The sequence below is a fragment of the Oncorhynchus tshawytscha genome, linkage group LG29, assembly GCF_018296145.1.
Source record: "Oncorhynchus tshawytscha isolate Ot180627B linkage group LG29, Otsh_v2.0, whole genome shotgun sequence".
Taxonomy (NCBI): Eukaryota; Metazoa; Chordata; class Actinopteri; order Salmoniformes; family Salmonidae; genus Oncorhynchus; species Oncorhynchus tshawytscha.
The window spans coordinates 39,274,946-39,294,778 of NC_056457.1; the positions used below are offsets into that span (position 1 = coordinate 39,274,946).

Here is a 19,833-nt window from a genome sequence, read left to right on the forward strand (position 1 = left end):
TGTTATAGTGTTATTTTATAGTGTTATAGTGTTACAGTGTTATTTTATAGTGTTATAGTGTTACAGTGTTATGTTATAATGTTATAGTATTGTAGTGTTGAAGTGTTATAGTGTTGTAGTGTCATAGTGTTATAGTGTTATAGTGTTGTAGTGTTATAGTGTTATGTTATAGTGTTATAGTGTTGTAGTGTTGTAGTGTTATAGTGTTATGTTATAGTGTTATATTATAGTGTTGTAGTGTTGTAGTGTTGTAGTGTTGTAGTGTTGTAGTGTTATGTTATAGTGTTGTAGTGTTATAGTGTTATGTTATAGTGTTTATGTTGTTATAGTGTTGTAGTGTTATGTTATAATGTTATAGTGTTGTAGTGTTGTAGTGTTATAGTGTTATAGTGTTACAGTGTTACAGTGTTATGTTATAGTGGTATAGTGTTATAGTGTTATGTTATAGTGTTATGTTATAATGTTATTATGTTATAGTGTTATAGTGTTGTAGTGTTGTAGTGTTATAGTGTTATGTTATAGTGTTATAGTCTTGTAGTGTTGTATATAGTGTTATAGTGTTATATAGTGTTATAGTGTTATAGTGTTAGTGTTATAGTGTTATGTTATAGTGTTATAGTGTTATAGTGTTATAGTGTTATAGTGTTATAGTGTTATAGTGTTATAGTGTTATAGTGTTATAGTTTTATAGTGTTATAGTGTTATAGTGTTATGTTATAGTGTTATAGTGTTATAGTGTTGTAGTGTTATAGTGTTATGTTATAATGTTATAGTGTTATAGTGTTGTAGTGTTATAGTGTTATAGTGTTATAGTGTTATAGTGTTGTAGTGTTGTTATAGTGTTATAGTGTTATAGTGTTGTAGTGTTATAGTGTTATGTTATAGTGTTATAGTGTTGTAGTGTTGTAGTGTTATAGTGTTATAGTGTTATGTTATAGTGTTATAGTGTTATAGTGTTATGTTATAGTGTTGTATGTTAGTGTTGTAGTGTTATAGTGTTATGTGTTATATAGTGTTATAGTGTTATAGTGTTATAGTGTTATAGTGTTATAGTGTTATAGTGTTATAGTGTTATAGTGTTATAGTGTTATATAGTGTTGTAGTGTTATAGTGTTATAGTGTTGTATGTTGTAGTGTTATAGTGTTATAGTGTTATAGTTTATAGTGTTATAGTGTTGTATATTGTAGTGTTATAGTGTTATAGTGTTATAGTGTTAGTATAGTGTTATAGTGTTAGTGTTATAGTGTTGTAGTGTTATGTTATAGTGTTATAGTGTTATAGTGTTATGTTATAGTGTTGTAGTGTTATAGTGTTAGTGTTATGTTATGTTATAGTGTTATAGTGTTGTAGTGTTGTAGTGTTATAGTGTTATAGTGTTATAGTGTTATAGTGTTGTAGTGTTATAGTGTTATAGTGTTATAGTGTTATAGTGTTATAGTGTTATAGTGTTATAGTGTTATAGTGTTATAGTGTTATAGTGTTATGTTATAGTGTTATAGTGTTATAGTGTTATAGTGTTGTAGTGTTATAGTGTTATAGTGTTATAGTGTTATGTGTTATAGTGTTATAGTGTTATAGTGTTATAGTGTTATAGTTATAATGTTATAGTGTTGTAGTGTTATAGTGTTATAGTGTTATGTTATAGTGTTGTAGTGTTATAGTGTTATGTTATAGTGTTGTAGTGGTATAGTGTTATAGTGTTGTAGTGTTGTAGTGTCATAGTGTTATTGTGTTGTGTTATAGTGTTATGTTATAGTGTTATATTGTTATAGTGTTATAGTGTTATAGTGTTATGTTATAGTGTTATAGTGTTATGATATAGAGTTATAGTGCTGTAGGGTTGTAGTGTTATAGTGTTATGTTATAGTGTTGTAGTGTTATAGTGTTACAGTGTTACAGTGTTATGTTATAGTGGTATAGTGTTATAGTGTTATGTTATAGTGTTATGTTATAATGTTATTATGTTATAGTGTTATATTATAGTGTTATGTTATAGTGTTATAGTGTTATATTATAGTGTTATGTTATAGTGTTATAGTGTTATAGTGTTAGGTTATAGTGTTATAGTGTTATATTATAGGGTTATGTTATGGTGTTATAGTGTTATGTTATAGTGTTATAGTGTCACAGTGTTATGGTATAGTGTTATGTTATAATGTTATAGTGTTATAGTCTTGAAGTGTTATGTTATAGTGTTGTAGTGTTGTAGTGTTATAGTGTTGTAGTGTTATAGTGTTATAGTGTTGTAGTGTTGTAGTGTTATAGTGTTGTAGTGTTATAGTGTTGTAGTGTTATGTTATAGTGTTATGTTATAGTGCTATGATATAGTGTTGTAGTGTTATAGTGTTATAGTGTTGTAGTGTTATGTTATAGTGTTATGTTATAGTGTTATAGTGTTATAGTGTTGTAGTGTTATGTTATAGTATAATGTTAGTGTTATAGTGTTACAGTGGTATGTTATAGTGTTATGTTATAATGTTATAGTGTTATAGTGTTATGTTATAGTGCTGTAGTGTTATAGTGTTATAGTGTTATAGTGTTGTAGTGTCATAGTGTTATAGTGTTATTTTATAGTGTTATAGTGTTACAGTGTTATTTTATAGTGTTATAGTGTTACAGTGTTATGTTATAATGTTATAGTATTGTAGTGTTGAAGTGTTATAGTGTTGTAGTGTCATAGTGCTATAGTGTTATAGTGTTATAGTGTTGTAGTGTTATGTTGTAGTGTTGTAGTGTTATAGTGTTATAGTGTTGTAGTGTTATGTTATAGTGTTATAGTGTTGTAGTGTTGTAGTGTTATAGTGTTATGTTATAGTGTTATAGTGTTATAGTGTTATAGTGTTACAGTGTTGTAGTGTTATGTTATAGTGTTGTAGTGTTATAGTGTTATGTTATAGTGTTGTAGTGTTATAGTGATGTTATAGTGTTATGTTATAATGTTATAGTGTTGTAGTGTTATAGTGTTATAGTGTTATAGTGTTATAGTGTTATATAGTGTTATAGTGTTGTAGTGTTATAGTGTTATAGTGTTATAGTGTTATGTTATAATGTTATAGTGTTATAGTGTTATAGTGTTGTAGTGTTATAGTGTTATAGTGTTGTAGTGTTATGTTATAGTGTTATAGTGTTGTAGTGTTGTAGTGTTATAGTGTTATAGTGTTATAGTGTTATAGTGTTGTAGTGTTATAGTGTTAGTGTTATGTTATAGTGTTGTAGTGTTAGTGTTGTAGTGTTATAGTGTTATGTTATAATGTTATAGTGTTATAGTGTTATAGTGTTATATAGTGTTGTAGTGTTATAGTGTTGTAGTGTTATAGTGTTATGTTATAATGTTATAGTGTTGTAGTGTTGTAGTGTTATAGTGTTATAGTGTTACAGTGTTATGTTATAGTGTATAGTGTTATAGTGTTATGTTATAGTGTTATAGTTATAATGTTATTGTTATAGTGTTATAGTGTTGTAGTTTATAGTGTTGTAGTGTTATAGTGTTATAGTGTTGTAGTGTTATGTTATAGTGTTATAGTAGTGTTGTGTTATAGTGTTATGTTATAGTGTTATAGTGTTGTAGTGTTGTAGTGTTATAGTGTTGTAGTGTTATAGTGTTATAGTGTTATAGTGTTACAGTGTTGTAGTGTTATAGTGTTATAGTGTTATAGTGTTATGTTATAGTGTTATAGTGTTATAGTGTTATAGTGTTATAGTGTTATATAGTGTTATAGTGTTATAGTGTTATGTTATAGTGTTATAGTGTTATAGTGTTATAGTGTTATGTTAGTGTTGTAGTGTTAGTGTTGTGTTATAGTGTTATAGTGTTATAATGTTATAGTGTTGTAGTGTTGTAGTGTTGTAGTGTTATAGTGTTGTAGTGTTATAGTGTTAGTGTTATAGTGTTATAGTGTTATAGTGTTATGTTATAGTGTTGTAGTGTTAGTGTTATAGTGTTGTAGTGTTATAGTGTTAGTGTTATAGTGTTATGTTATAGTGTTATAGTTTATAGTGTTATAGTGTTATAGTGTTATAGTGTTATATAGTGTTATAGTGTTATGTTATAGTGTTATAGTGTTAGGGTTGTAGTGTTATAGTGTTATGTTATAGTGTTGTAGTGTTATAGTGTTACAGTGTTACAGTGTTATGTTATAGTGGTATAGTGTTATAGTGTTATGTTATAGTGTTATGTTATAGTGTTATAGTGTTATAGTGTTATATTATAGTGTTATGTTATAGTGTTATAGTGTTATATTATAGTTTATGTTATAGTGTTATAGTGTTATAGTGTTAGGTTATAGTGTTATAGTGTTATATTATTATAGTTATGTTATGTGTTATAGTGTTATGTTATAGTGTTATAGTGTCACAGTGTTATGGTATAGTGTTATGTTATAATGTTATAGTGTTATAGTCTTGAGTGTTATGTTATAGTGTTGTAGTGTTGTAGTGTTATAGTGTTGTAGTGTTATAGTGTTATAGTGTTGTAGTGTTATAGTGTTATAGTGTTATAGTGTTATAGTGTTATAGTGTTATGTTATAGTGTTATAGTTTATAGTGTTATGATATAGTGTTATATAGTGTTATAGTGTTGTAGTTTAGTGTTATAGTGTTATGTTATAGTGTTATAGTGTTATAGTGTTGTAGTGTTATGTTATAGTGTTAGTGTTATAGTGTTACAGTGGTATGTTATAGTGTTATGTTATAATGTTATAGTGTTATAGTGTTGTAGTGTTATGTTATAGTGTTATAGTGTTATAGTGTTATAGTGTTATAGTGTTATAGTGTCATAGTGTTATAGTGTTATTTTATAGTGTTATAGTGTTACAGTGTTATTTTATAGTGTTATAGTGTTACAGTGTTATGTTATAATGTTATAGTATTGTAGTGTTGAAGTGTTATAGTGTTATAGTGTTATAGTGTTATAGTGTTATAGTGTTATAGTGTTATAGTGTTATGTTGTAGTGTTGTAGTGTTATAGTGTTATAGTGTTGTTATAGTGTTATGTTATAGTGTTATAGTGTTAGTGTTGTAGTGTTATAGTGTTATGTTATAGTGTTATAGTGTTGTAGTGTTATAGTGTTATAGTGTTATAGTGTTATAGTGTTATAGTGTTATAGTGTTGTAGTGTTATAGTGTTATGTTATAGTGTTATAGTGTTATAGTGTTCTTATAGTGTTATAGTGTTATAGTGTTATAGTGTTATAGTGTTATAGTGTTATAGTGTTATGTTATAGTGTTATAGTGTTATAGTGTTGTAGTGTTATAGTGTTATGTTATAATGTTATAGTGTTGTAGTGTTATAGTGTTATAGTGTTATAGTGTTATAGTGTTATAGTGTTATAGTGTTATAGTGTTGTAGTGTTATAGTGTTATAGTGTTATGTGTTATAGTGTTAGTGTTATAGTGTTATAGTGTTATAGTGTTATGTTATAGTGTTATAGTGTTATAGTGTTATAGTGTTGTAGTGTTATATAGTGTTATAGTGTTATAGTGTTATGTTATAGTGTTATAGTGTTATAGTGTTATAGTGTTATAGTGTTATATAGTGTTATAGTGTTATAGTGTTATAGTGTTATAGTGTTATAGTGTTATAGTGTTATAGTGTTATGTTATAGTGTTATTGTTATAGTGTTATAGTGTTATAGTGTTATAGTGTTATAGTGTTATAGTGTTATATGTTATAGTGTTATAGTGTTATAGTGTTATAGTGTTATAGTGTTATAGTGTTATAGTGTTATAGTGTTGTTAGTGTTATAGTGTTATGTTATAGTGTTATAGTGTTATAGTGTTATAGTGTTATGTGTTATAGTGTTATAGTGTTGTAGTGTTAGTGTTATAGTGTTGTAGTGTTATAGTGTTATAGTGTTATGTTATAGTGTTATAGTGTTATAGTGTTATAGTGTTATAGTGTTATAGTGTTATGTGTTATAGTGTTATAGTTTATAGTGTTATAGTGTTATAGTGTTATAGTGTTATAGTGTTATAGTGTTATAGTGTTATGTTATGTTATAGTGTTATAGTGTTATAGTGTTATGTTATAGTGTTATAGTGTTATAGTGTTATAGTGTTATAGTGTTATAGTGTTATAGTGTTATAGTGTTATAGTGTTATGTTATAGTTTATAGTCTTGTAGTGTTATGTTATAGTGTTATAGTGTTATGTTATAGTGTTATAGTGTTATAGTGTTATGTTGTAGTGTTATAGTGTATAGTGTTGTAGTGTTATAGTGTTATGTTATAGTGTTGTAGTGTTATAGTGTTATAGTGTTGTAGTGTTATGTTATAGTGTTATGTTATAGTGTTATAGTGTTATAGTGTTATGTTATAGTGTTATGTTAGTGTTATAGTGTTATAGTGTTATAGTGTTGTTATAGTGTTATAGTGTTATAGTGTTATAGTGTTATAGTGTTATAGTGTTATAGTGTTATGTTATAGTGTTATAGTGTTATAGTGTTATAGTGTTATAGTGTTATGTTATAGTGTTATAGTGTTATAGTGTTATAGTGTTATAGTGTTATAGTGTTATAGTGTTATAGTTATAGTGTTATAGTGTTATAGTGTTATAGTGTTATAGTGTATAGTGTTATAGTGTTAGTGTTATAGTGTTATAGTGTTATAGTGTTATAGTGTTGTAGTGTTATAGTGTTATAGTTTATAGTGTTATAGTGTTATAGTAGTGTTATAGTGTTATAGTGTTATAGTGTTATAGTGTTAGTGTTATAGTGTTATAGTGTTATAGTGTTATAGTGTTATAGTGTTATAGTGTTATAGTGTTATGTTATAGTGTTATAGTGTTGTAGTGTTATGTTATAGTGTTATAGTGTTATGTTATAGTGTTATAGTGTTATAGTGTTATAGTGTTTGTTATAGTGTTATAGTGTTATAGTGTTATGTTATAGTGTTATAGTGTTATAGTGTTATAGTGTTATAGTGTTATAGTGTTATGTTATAGTGTTATTATAGTGTTATAGTGTTATAGTGTTATAGTGTTATAGTGTTATGTTATAGTGTTATAGTGTTATAGTGTTATGTTTATAGTGTTATAGTAGTGTTAGTGTTATAGTGTTATAGTGTTATATAATGTTATAGTGTTATAGTGTTATAGTGTTATATGTTATAGTGTTGTAGTGTTATGTTATAGTGTTGTATTTATAGTGTTATGTTATAGTGTTATGTTATAGTGTTATAGTGTTATAGTGTTATAGTGTTATGTTATAGTGTTATAGTGTTATATATGTTATATGTTATAGTGTTATAGTGTTATAGTGTTATAGTATAGTGTTATAGTGTTATGTAGTGTTATAGTGTTATAGTGTTATAGTGTTATAGTGTTGTTATAGTGTTATAGTGTTATAGTGTTATGTTAGTGTTATAGTGTTATAGTGTTATAGTGTTATAGTGTTATAGTGTTATAGTGTTATAGTGTTATAGTGTTATAGTGTTATAGTGTTATGTTATATATGTTATAGTGTTATAGTGTTATAGTGTTATAGTGTTATAGTGTTATAGTGTTATAGTGTTGTTATAGTGTTAGTGTTATAGTGTTATGTTATAGTGTTATATAATGTTATAGTGTTATAGTGTTATAGTGTTAGTGTTATAGTGTTGTAGTGTTATAGTGTTATAGTGTTATAGTGTTATGTTATAGTGTTATAGTGTTATAGTGTTATAGTGTTATAGTGTTATGTTATAGTGTTATAGTGTTGTAGTGTTATAGTGTTGTAGTGTTATGTTATAGTGTTATAGTGTTATAGTGTTATTGTAGTGTTTATAGTGTTATAGTGTTATAGTGTTATAGTGTTATGTAGTGTTAGTGTTATAGTGTTATAGTGTTATAGTGTTGTTATAGTGTTGTAGTGTTATAGTGTTATAGTGTTATAGTAGTGTTATAGTGTTATAGTGTTAGTGTTATAGTGTTGTAGTGTTATAGTGTTGTAGTGTTATAGTGTTATAGTGTTATAATGTTATAGTGTTATAGTGTTATAGTGTTATAGTGTTATAGTGTTATAGTGTTATAGTGTTATAGTGTTATAGTGTTTATAGTGTTATAGTGTTATAGTGTTATAGTGTTATAGTGTTATAGTGTCATAGTGTTATAGTGTTGTGTTATAGTGTTATGTTATAGTGTTATAGTGTTATAGTGTTATAGTGTTATGTTATAGTGTTATAGTGTTATGTTATAGTTATAGTGTTGTAGTTTGTAGTGTTATAGTGTTATAGTTATAGTTTTATAGTGTTATAGTGTTATAGTGTTATAGTGTTATAATGTTATAGTGTTATAGTGTTATGTTATAGTGTTATGTTATAGTGTTATAGTGTTATAGTGTTATATTTAGTGTTATGTTATAGTGTTATAGTGTTATATTATAGTGTTATAGTGTTATAGTGTTATAGTGTTAGGTTATAGTGTTATAGTGTTATATATAGTGTTATGTTATAGTGTTATAGTTATGTTATAGTGTTATAGTGTTATGTATAGTGTTATGTTATAATGTTATATAGTGTTATAGTGTTATGTTGTTATAGTGTTATAGTGTTGTAGTGTTATAGTGTTATAGTGTTATAGTGTTATAGTGTTGTAGTGTTGTAGTGTTAGTTTGTAGTGTTATAGTGTTATAGTGTTATGTTATAGTGTTATGTTATAGTGTTGATATAGTGTTATAGTGTTATAGTGTTATAGTGTTGTAGTGTTATGTTATAGTGTTATGTTATAGTGTTATAGTGTTATAGTGTTATGTTATGTTATAGTGTTGTTAGTGTTATAGTGTTAGTGTTATAGTGTTATAGTGTTATGTTATAATGTTATAGTGTTATAGTGTTGTAGTATTATGTTATAGTGTTGTAGTGTTATAGTGTTATAGTGTTATAGTGTTGTAGTGTTATAGTGTTATAGTGTTATTTTATAGTGTTATAGTGTTACAGTGTTATTTTATAGTGTTATAGTGTTACAGTGTTATGTTATAATGTTATAGTATTGTAGTGTTGAAGTGTTATAGTGTTGTAGTGTTATAGTGTTATATAGTGTTATAGTGTTATAGTGTTATGTTGTAGTGTTGTAGTGTTATAGTGTTATAGTGTTGTAGTGTTATAGTGTTATAGTGTTATAGTGTTGTAGTGTTATAGTGTTATGTTATAGTGTTATAGTGTTGTAGTGTTATGTTATAGTGTTATAGTGTTATAGTGTTACAGTGTTGTAGTGTTATGTTATAGTGTTGTAGTGTTATAGTGTTATGTTATAGTGTTGTAGTGTTATAGTGTTAGTATAGTGTTATGTTATAATGTTATAGTGTTGTAGTGTTGTAGTGTTAGTGTTATAGTGTTATAGTGTTATAGTGTTATAGTGTTATAGTGTTATAGTGTTATAGTGTTATAGTGTTATAGTGTTAGTGTTAGTGTTATAGTGTTATAGTGTTATAGTGTTATAGTGTTATGTTATAGTGTTATAGTGTTATAGTGTTAGTGTTATAGTGTTATATAGTGTTATAGTGTTATAGTGTTAGTGTTATAGTGTTGTATGTTATAGTGTTATAGTGTTATATAGTGTTATAGTGTTATGTTGTAGTGTTATAGTGTTATATAATGTTATAGTGTTGTAGTGTTATGTTATAGTGTTAGTGTTAGTGTTGTAGTGTTATAGTGTTATATAATGTTATAGTGTTATAGTGTTGTAGTGTTATAGTGTTACAGTGTTATAGTGTTATGTTATAGTGTATAGTTTATAGTGTTATATAGTGTTATAGTGTTATAGTGTTATAGTGTTGTAGTGTTGTAGTGTTATAGTGTTATGTTATAGTGTTATAGTGTTGTAGTGTTATAGTGTTATAGTGTTATGTTATAGTGTTATAGTGTTGTAGTGTTATAGTTATAGTGTTGTAGTGTTATAGTGTTATGTTATAGTGTTATAGTGTTATAGTGTTATAGTGTTATAGTGTTATGTTAGTGTTATAGTGTTATAGTGTTATAGTGTTATAGTGTTATAGTGTTGTAGTGTCATAGTGTTATAGTGTTATTTTATAGTGTTATAGTGTTACAGTGTTATTTTATAGTGTTATAGTGTTACAGTGTTATGTTATAATGTTATAGTATTGTAGTGTTGAAGTGTTATAGTGTTGTAGTGTTATAGTGTTGTAGTGTTATAGTGTTATAGTGTTATAGTGTTATATAGTGTTATATTGTTGTAGTGTTGTTGTTGTAGTGTTGTAGTGTTATAGTGTTGTAGTGTTATAGTTTGTATGTTATAGTGTTATGTTATAGTGTTAGTGTTAGTGTTGTAGTGTTATAGTGTTATGTTATAATGTTATAGTGTTGTAGTGTTGTAGTGTTATAGTGTTATAGTGTTATAGTGTTATGTTATGTTATAGTGTTGTATAGTGTTATGTTATAGTGTTATGTTATAATGTTATAGTGTTATAGTGTTATAGTGTTGTAGTGTTATAGTGTTATAGTTATATGTTATAGTGTTATAGTGTTATAGTAGTTTATAGTGTTATAGTGTTATAGTTATAGTTTATAGTGTTATAGTGTTATAGTGTTGTAGTGTTATAGTGTTGTAGTGTTATAGTGTTATGTTATAGTGTTGTAGTGTTATAGTGTTATAGTGTTGTAGTGTTGTAGTGTTATAGTGTTAGTTATAGTGTTGTAGTGTTATAGTGTTATGTTATAGTGTTGTAGTGTTAGTGTTGTAGTGTTATAGTGTTATGTTATAATGTTATAGTGTTGTAGTGTTGTAGTGTTATAGTGTTGTAGTGTTATAGTGTTATGTTATAGTGTTATAGTGTTGTAGTGTTATAGTGTTATGTTATAGTGTTATAGTGTTATAGTGTTGTAGTGTTGTAGTGTTATAGTGTTATGTTATAGTGTTGTAGTGTTATAGTGTTATGTTATAGTGTTGTAGTGTTAGTGTTGTAGTGTTATAGTGTTATGTTATAATGTTATAGTGTTGTAGTGTTGTAGTGTTATAGTGTTATAGTGTTATGTTATAGTGTTGTAGTGTTATAGTGTTATGTTATAGTGTTGTAGTGGTATAGTGTTATAGTGTTGTAGTGTTGTAGTGTCATAGTGTTATTGTGTTGTGTTATAGTGTTATGTTATAGTGTTATATTGTTATAGTGTTATAGTGTTATAGTGTTATAGTGTTATAGTGTTATGTTATAGTGTTATAGTGTTATAGTGTTATAGTTATAATTTATAGTGTTATAGTGTTAGTGTTGTAGTGTTATAGTGTTGTTATAGTGTTATGTTATAGTGTTATAGTGTTATAGTGTTATATAGTGTTGTAGTGTTATAGTGTTGTAGTGTTAGTGTTATAGTGTTATGTGTTATAGTGTTATAGTGTTGTAGTGTTATAGTTATAATTTATAGTGTTAGTGTTATAGTGTTATAGTGTTATAGTGTTATAGTGTTATAGTGTTATAGTGTTATAGTGTTATGTTATAGTGTTATAGTGTTATAGTGTTGTAGTGTTATAGTGTTATAGTGTTGTAGTGTTATAGTGTTATGTTATAGTGTTATAGTGTTATAGTGTTATGTTATAGTGTTATAGTGTTATAGTGTTACAGTGTTATAGTTATAGTGTTATGTTATAGTGTTATAGTGTTATAGTGTTGTAGTGTTATGTTATAGTGTTATGTTATAGTGTTGTAGTGTTATAGTGTTATAGTGTTATGTTATAGTGTTATAGTGTTATAGTGTTATAGTGTTAGTGTTATAGTGTTATAGTGTTATAGTGTTGTAGTGTTATAGTGTTATAGTGTTATGTTATAGTGTTGTAGTGTTATAGTGTTAGTGTTTATAGTGTTGTAGTGTTGTAGTGTTATAGTGTTATAGTGTTATGTTATAGTGTTACAGTGTTATGTTATAGTGTTATGTTATAATGTTATAGTGTTATAGTGTTGTAGTGTTATGTTATAGTGTTGTAGTGTTATAGTGTTGTAGTGTTATAGTGTTATAGTGTTATGTTATAGTGTTGTAGTGTTATAGTGTTATGTTATAGTGTTGTAGTGTTATAGTGTTATAGTGTTATATGTTATAGTGTTATAGTGTTATAGTGTTATAGTGTTATGTTATAGTGTTATAGTGTTATAGTGTTGTAGTGTTATGTTATAGTGTTAGTGTTATAGTGTTATAGTGTTATAGTGTTATAGTGTTATAGTGTTATAGTTTATAGTGTTATAGTGTTATAGTGTTATGTGTGTTATAGTGTTATAGTGTTATAGTGTTATAGTGTTATAGTGTTACAGTGTTATGTTATAGTGTTATATGTTATAATGTTATAGTGTTATAGTGTTGTAGTGTTATAGTGTTGTAGTGTTATGTTATAGTGTTATAGTGTTATAGTGTTATAGTGTTATAGTGTTATAGTGTTACAGTGTATAGTGTTATGTAGTGTTGTAGTGTTATGTTATAGTGTTGTAGTGTTATAGTGTTATAGTGTTGTAGTGTTATGTTATAGTGTTATAGTGTTATAGTGTTAGTGTTATAGTGTTATAGTGTTAGTGTTATAGTGTTATGTTATAGTGTTATAGTGTTATAGTGTTGTGTTAGTGTTATAGTGTTATAGTGTTGTATAGTGTTATAGTGTTATAGTGTTTATAGTGTTATAGTGTTATAGTGTTATAGTGTTATAGTGTTATGTTATAGTGTTATAGTTTTAATGTTATAGTGTTGTAGTGTTGTAGTGTTATAGTGTTAGTGTTATAGTGTTATAGTGTTATAGTGTTATAGTGTTATAGTGTTTTGTAGTGTTATAGTGTTATAGTGTTATAGTGTTATAGTGTTATGTTATAGTTTATAGTGTTATAGTGTTGTAGTGTTATAGTGTTATAGTGTTATGTTATAGTGTTATAGTGTTATAGTGTTATAGTGTTATAGTGTTATAGTGTTATAGTGTTATAGTGTTATAGTGTTATGTTATAGTGTTGTAGTGTTATAGTGTTATAGTGTTATAGTTATAGTGTTATAGTTTATAGTGTTATGTTATAGTGTTATAGTGTTATAGTGTTATAGTGTTATAGTGTTGTAGTGTTATGTTATAGTGTTATAGTGTTATAGTGTTATAGTGTTATGTTATAGTGTTATGTTATAGTGTTATAGTGTTATAGTGTTGTAGTGTTATGTTATAGTGTTATAGTGTTATAGTGTTATAGTGTTGTAGTGTTATAGTGTTATAGTGTTATGTAGTGTTATGTTATAGTGTTGTTAGTGTTATGTTAGTGTTATAGTGTTGTAGTGTTATAGTGTTATAGTGTTATAATGTTATAGTGTTATAGTGTTATAGTGTTATGTTAGTGTTATAGTGTTTATAGTGTTACCAGTGTTTCATGTATGTTCATATGTTAGTGTTTATAGTACCTCACACAGGAAGTGTTTGAACATCTTAGAGTAGTGTTATGTTACCTCACACAGGAAGTTATCAGGAACATCCGTAGAGTGTCACCCTACCTCACACAGGAAGAGGAACATCCGTAGAGTGTTACCTAGTGTTAAGAGTGTTATCACACAGGAAGTGGAACATCTGTAGAGTACGACCCTACCTCACACAGGAAGAGGAACATCCGTAGAGTACGACCCTATCTCACACAGGAAGAGGAACATCCGTAGAGTACGACTGCAGCCCTCCTGGATTTCAACCTTCCCAAGTTCTCTCATGTCACCCCACTCCTCCTCACAGTCCACTGGCTTCCAGTTGAAGCTCGCATCCATTACAAGAGCATGGTACTTACCTATGGCAAGACGAGCTGTCCCTACCTACCTTCAACGCTATGCTCCAACCCTACACCCCAACCCCAACACTCCGTTCTGCCACCTCAGGTTTCTTGGACCTCCCTCTTGGTTCATGCTCAGCCCACTCCAAGCTCTTCTCTGTCCTTGCACCCCAATGGTGGAACCAGATTCCCCCTGAAACTAGGACAACAGAGTCCATCTTCCCCCTGATGCTAGGACAGCAGAGTCCATCTTCCCCCTGACGCTAGGACAGCAGAGACCCTGTCCATCTTCCCCCTGAAGCTAGGACAGGATAGTCCCTGTCCATCTTCCCCCTGAAGCTAGGACAGCAGAGACCCTGTCCATCTTCCCCCTGAAGCTAGGACAGGATAGTCCCTGTCCATCTTCCCCCTGAAGCTAGGACAACAGAGTCCCTGCCCATCTTCCCCCTGAAGCTAGGACAACAGAGTCCCTGTCCATCTTCCCCCTGATACTAGGACAACAGAGTCCCTGCCCATCTTCCCCCTGAAGCTAGGACAGCAGAGTCCCTGTCCATCTTTCCACTGAAGCTAGGACAGCAGAGTAAGGGGTAAGCTAGGACAGCAGAGTCCCTGTCCATCTTCTGAAAACATCTGAAACCCTACCTCTTCAAAGAGTATCTTAATTAATCCTTCTCACCTCAACTGAAAAAAACCACACAAAAAAAACCACAACCAACACTGGAGCTTAACCCCCATCCTCCCTCCAGCTCTGACTCCCCTGACAGCTATGTTATTGAGGAAATATTGACTTTCTATCTGTGATATGTGGTTGTGCCAACTAGCTTCAGATGAATGCACTGACTGTAATTGGCTCTGGAAAGAACATCTGCTAAATGACTAACATGTAAATGTTTTTTTTAACCTTTATTGAACTAGGCAAGTCAGTTAAGAAAAAATTCTTATTTTCAATGACGGCCTAGGAACATTGGGTTAACTGCCTGTTCAGGGGTAGAACGACAGATTTGCACCTTGTCAGCTTGGTGGTTTGAACTTGCAACTTTCCGGTTACTAGTCCAACGCTCTAACCACTAGGCTACCTGCCTCCCTGTAAATGTGTGTGCGTATCTATACATACCAGTGTGTGTCTTCATGTGTTCGTCAAAGTACTGCTTCATGTTGAAGTCCTTGCCACACCACTGGCACATGAACTGCTTGTGTCCGATGTGGATGGACATGTGGGAGCGCAGCTGATACTTATACTGGAACCTCTCGTTACAGTTCTGGAATACACAGACACACACACACACACACACACACACACACACACACACACACACACACACACACACACACACACACCACACACACAGACCACACACACACAGACACACAAACACAGACACAGACACACACACACACACACCACACACACACAGACAAACACACACAGACACACACACACACACACACACACACACAGACACACACACACAGACACACACACACAGACAGACACACACACACACAAAGACACACACACACACACACACACACACACACACAGACACACACACATACACAGACACACACACACACAGACACACCACACACACACAGACACACCACACACACACAGACACACACACCACACACACACACAGACACACACACATCACACACACAGACACACACCAAACACACACAGACACACACACACAGACACACACATCACACACACACATCACACCCAGACACACACACACGCATCACACACAGACACACACATACATCACACACACAAAGACACAAATTATTACACAATTACATTTGTGTGTGACTATAAGTACTGTATTGAATAGGGTGGTGATGGGTAGTGTAGTTTATAGTGTGGTGATGGGTAGTGTAGTGTATAGAGTGGTGATGGGTAGTGTAGTGTTCAGAGTGGTGATGGGTAGTGTAGTGTTCAGTGTGGTGATGGGTAGTGTAGTGTTCAGAGTGGTGATGGGTAGTGTAGTGTTCAGAGTGGTGATGGGTAGTGTAGTGTTCAGTGTGGTGATGGGTAGTGTAGTGTTCAGAGTGGTGATGGGTAATGTAGTGTACAGTGTGGTGATGGGTAGTGTGGTGTTCAGAGTGGTGATGGGTAGTGTAGTGTACAGTGTGGTGATGGGTAGTGTAGTGTTCAGAGTGGTGATGGGTAATGTAGTGTACAGTGTGGTGATGGGTAGTGTGGTGTTCAGAGTGGTGATGGGTAGTGTAGTGTACAGTGTGGTGATGGGTAGTGTATAGTGTGGTTATGGGTAGTGTAGTGTACAGTGTGGTGATGGGTAGTGTATAGTGTGGTGATGGGAACTGTAGTGTTCAGAGTGGTGATGGGTAGTGTAGTGTATAGTGTGGTGATGGGTAGTGTAGTTTATAGTGTGGTGATGGGTAGTGTAGTGTTCAGAGTGGTGATGGGTAGTGTAGTGTGTAGTGTGGTGATGGGTAGTGTAGTGTATAGTGTGGTGATGGGTAGTGTAGTGTATAGTGTGGTGATGGGTAGTGTAGTGTACAGTGTGGTGATGGGTAGTGTAGTGTTCAGTGTGGTGATGGGTAGTGTAGTGTACAGTGTGGTGATGGGTAGTGTAGTGTTCAGTGTGGTGATGGGTAGTGTAGTGTACAGTGTGGTGATGGGTAGTGTAGTGTATAGTGTGGTGATGGGTAGTGTAGTGTATAGTGTGGTGATGGGTTGTGTGTAGTGTGGTTATGGGTACTGTAGTGTATAGTGTGGTGATGGGTAGTGTAGTGTATAGTGTGGTGATGGGTAGTGTGGTGTTCTGTGTGGTGATGGGTAGTGTGGTGTTCAGAGTGGTGATGGGTAGTGTGGTGTACAGTGTGGTGATGGGTAGTGTAGTGTATAGTGTGGTGATGGGTAGTGTAGTGTACAGTGTGGTGATGGGTAGTGTAGTGTATAGTGTGGTGATGGGTAGTGTAGGTTACAGAGTGGTGATGGGTAGTGTAGTGTTCAGAGTGGTGATGGGTAATGTAGTGTTCAGAGTGGTGATGGGTAGTGTATAGTGTGGTGATGGGTAGTGTAGTGTTCAGAGTGGTGATGGGTAGTGTATAGTGTGGTGATGGGTAGTGTAGTGTTCAGAGTGGTGATGGGTAGTGTATAGTGTTGTGATGGGTAGTGTAGTGTATAGTGTGGTGATGGGTAGTGTAGTGTATAGAGTGGTGATGGGTAGTGTAGTGTATAGTGTGGTGATGGGTAGTGTAGTGTATAGTGTGGTGATGGGTAGTGTAGTGTATAGAGTGGTGATGGGTAGTGTAGTTTATAGTGTGGTGATGGGTAGTATAGTGTATAGTGTGGTGATGGGTAGTGTAGTGTTCAGAGTGGTGATGGGTAGTGGTGTTTATAGTGTGGTGATGGGTAGTGTGGTGTTCAGAGTGGTGATGGGTAGTGTGGTGTTCAGAGTGGTGATGGGTAGTGTAGTGTTCAGTGTTTGGTGATGGGTAGTGTAGTGTATAGTGTGGTGATGGGTAGTGTAGTGTATAGTGTGGTGATGGGTAGTGTAGTGTATAGTGTGGTGATGGGTAGTGTAGTGTTCAGAGTGGTGATGGGTAGTGTATAGTGTGGTGATGGGTAGTGTAGTGTATAGTGTGGTGATGGGTAGTGTATAGTATGGTTATGGGTACTGTAGTTTATAGTGTGGTGATGGGTAGTGTATAGTGTGGTTATGGGTACTGTAGTTTATAGTGTGGTGATGGGTAGTGTATAGTGTGGTTATGGGTACTGTAGTTTATAGTGTGGTGATGGGTAGTGTAGTGTATAGTGTGGTGATGGGTAGTGTAGTGTATAGTGTGGGAATGGGTACTGTAGTGTATAGTGTGGATATGGGTACTGTAGTGTACAGTGTGGTGATGGGTAGTGTAGTTTATAGTGTGGTGATGGGTAGTGTAGTGTTCAGAGTGGTGATGGGTAGTGTAGTGTATAGTGTGGTTATGGGTAGTGTAGTGTATAGTGTGGTGATGGGTAGTGTAGTGTATAGTGTGGTTATGGGTACTGTAGTGTATAGTGTGGTGAGGGGTAGTGTAGTGTATAGAGTGGTTATGGGTAGTGTAGTGTACAGTGTGGTGATGGGTAGTGTAGTGTATAGTGTGGTGATGGGTAATGTAGTGTACAGTGTGGTGATGGGTAGTGTAGTGTATAGTGTGGTGATGGGTAGTGTAGTGTATAGTGTGGTGATGGGTAGTGTAGTGTATAGTGTGGTGATGGGTAGTGTAGTGTTCAGAGTGGTGATGGTGAGTGTATAGTGTGGTGATGGGTAGTGTAGTGTTCAGAGTGGTGATGGGTAGTGTATAGTGTTGTGATGGGTAGTGTAGTGTATAGTGTGGTGATGGGTAGTGTAGTGTATAGTGTGGTGATGGGTAGTGTAGTGTATAGTGTGGTGATGGGTAGTGTAGTGTATAGAGTGGTGATGGGTAGTGTAGTGTATAGTGTGGTGATGGGTAGTGTAGTGTATAGTGTGGTGATGGGTAGTGTAGTGTATAGAGTGGTGATGGGTAGTGTAGTTTATAGTGTGGTGATGGGTAGTGTAGTGTTCAGAGTGGTGATGGGTAGTGGTGTTTATAGTGTGGTGATGGGTAGTGTGGTGTTCAGAGTGGTGATGGGTAGTGTGGTGTTCAGAGTGGTGATGGGTAGTGTAGTGTTCAGTGTGGTGATGGGTAGTGTAGTGTATAGTGTGGTGATGGGTAGTGTAGTGTTCAGAGTGGTGATGGGTAGTGTATAGTGTTGTGATGGGTAGTGTAGTGTATAGTGTGGTGATGGGTAGTGTAGTGTATAGAGTGGTGATGGGTAGTGTAGTGTATAGTGTGGTGATGGGTAGTATAGTGTATAGTGTGGTGATGGGTAGTGTAGTGTATAGTGTGGTGATGGGTAGTGTGGTGTTCTGTGTGGTGATGGGTAGTGTGGTGTTCAGAGTGGTGATGGGTAGTGTGGTGTACAGTGTGGTGATGGGTAGTGTAGTGTATAGTGTGGTGATGGGTAGTGTAGTGTACAGTGTGGTGATGGGTAGTGTAGTGTATAGTGTGGTGATGGGTAGTGTAGGTTACAGAGTGGTGATGGGTAGTGTAGTGTTCAGAGTGGTGATGGGTAATGTAGTGTTCAGAGTGGTGATGGGTAGTGTATAGTGTGGTGATGGGTAGTGTAGTGTTCAGAGTGGTGATGGGTAGTGTATAGTGTGGTGATGGGTAGTGTAGTGTTCAGAGTGGTGATGGGTAGTGTATAGTGTTGTGATGGGTAGTGTCGTGTATAGTTTGGTGATGGGTAGTGTAGTGTATAGTGTGGTGATGGGTAGTGTAGTGTATAGTGTGGTGATGGGTAGTGTGGTGTACAGTGTGGTGATGGGTAGTGTAGTGTATAGTGTGGTGATGGGTAGTGTAGTGTACAGTGTAGTGATGGGTAGTGTAGTGTACAGTGTGGTGATGGGTAGTGTATAGTGTGGTGATGGGTAGTGTAGTGTTCAGAGTGGTGATGGGTAGTGTATAGTGTGGTGATGGGTAGTGTAGTGTTCAGTGTGGTGATGGGTAGTGTATAGTGTGGTTATGGGTACTGTAGTTTATAGTGTGGTGATGGGTAGTGTAGTGTATAGTGTGGTTATGGGTACTGTAGTTTATAGTGTGGTGATGGGTAGTGTAGTGTATAGTGTGGTGATGGGTAGTGTATAGTATGGTTATGGGTACTGTAGTTTATAGTGTGGTGATGGGTAGTGTATAGTGTGGTTATGGGTACTGTAGTTTATAGTGTGGTGATGGGTAGTGTATAGTGTGGTTATGGGTACTGTAGTTTATAGTGTGGTGATGGGTAGTGTAGTGTATAGTGTGGGAATGGGTACTGTAGTGTATAGTGTGGATATGGGTACTGTAGTGTACAGTGTGGTGATGGGTAGTGTAGTTTATAGTGTGGTGATGGGTAGTGTAGTGTATAGAGTGGTTATGGGTAGTGTAGTGTTCAGTGTGGTGATGGGTAGTGTAGTGTTCAGTGTGGTGATGGGTAGTGTAGTGTACAGTGTGGTGATGGGTAGTGTAGTGTATAGTGTGGTGATGGGTAATGTAGTGTACAGGGTGATGATGGGTAATGTTGTGTACAGTGTGATGATGGGTAATGTAGTGTATAGTGTGGTGATGG

The 19,833-nt window shown here is 32.8% G+C and overlaps 1 protein-coding gene across 1 annotated transcript in view; it reads right to left on the reverse strand.

Annotated features, from left to right (window-relative positions):
• The window catches only part of zbtb47b (zinc finger and BTB domain containing 47b), a 168,400-nt gene that overhangs the window by 25,258 nt on the left and 123,309 nt on the right, over positions 1–19,833 (reverse strand). The window contains exon 6 of the mRNA XM_042308580.1: positions 14,806–14,950. Coding sequence (XP_042164514.1) covers positions 14,806–14,950 — 145 coding nt within the window. The remainder of the gene's footprint in view (positions 1–14,805; positions 14,951–19,833) is intronic.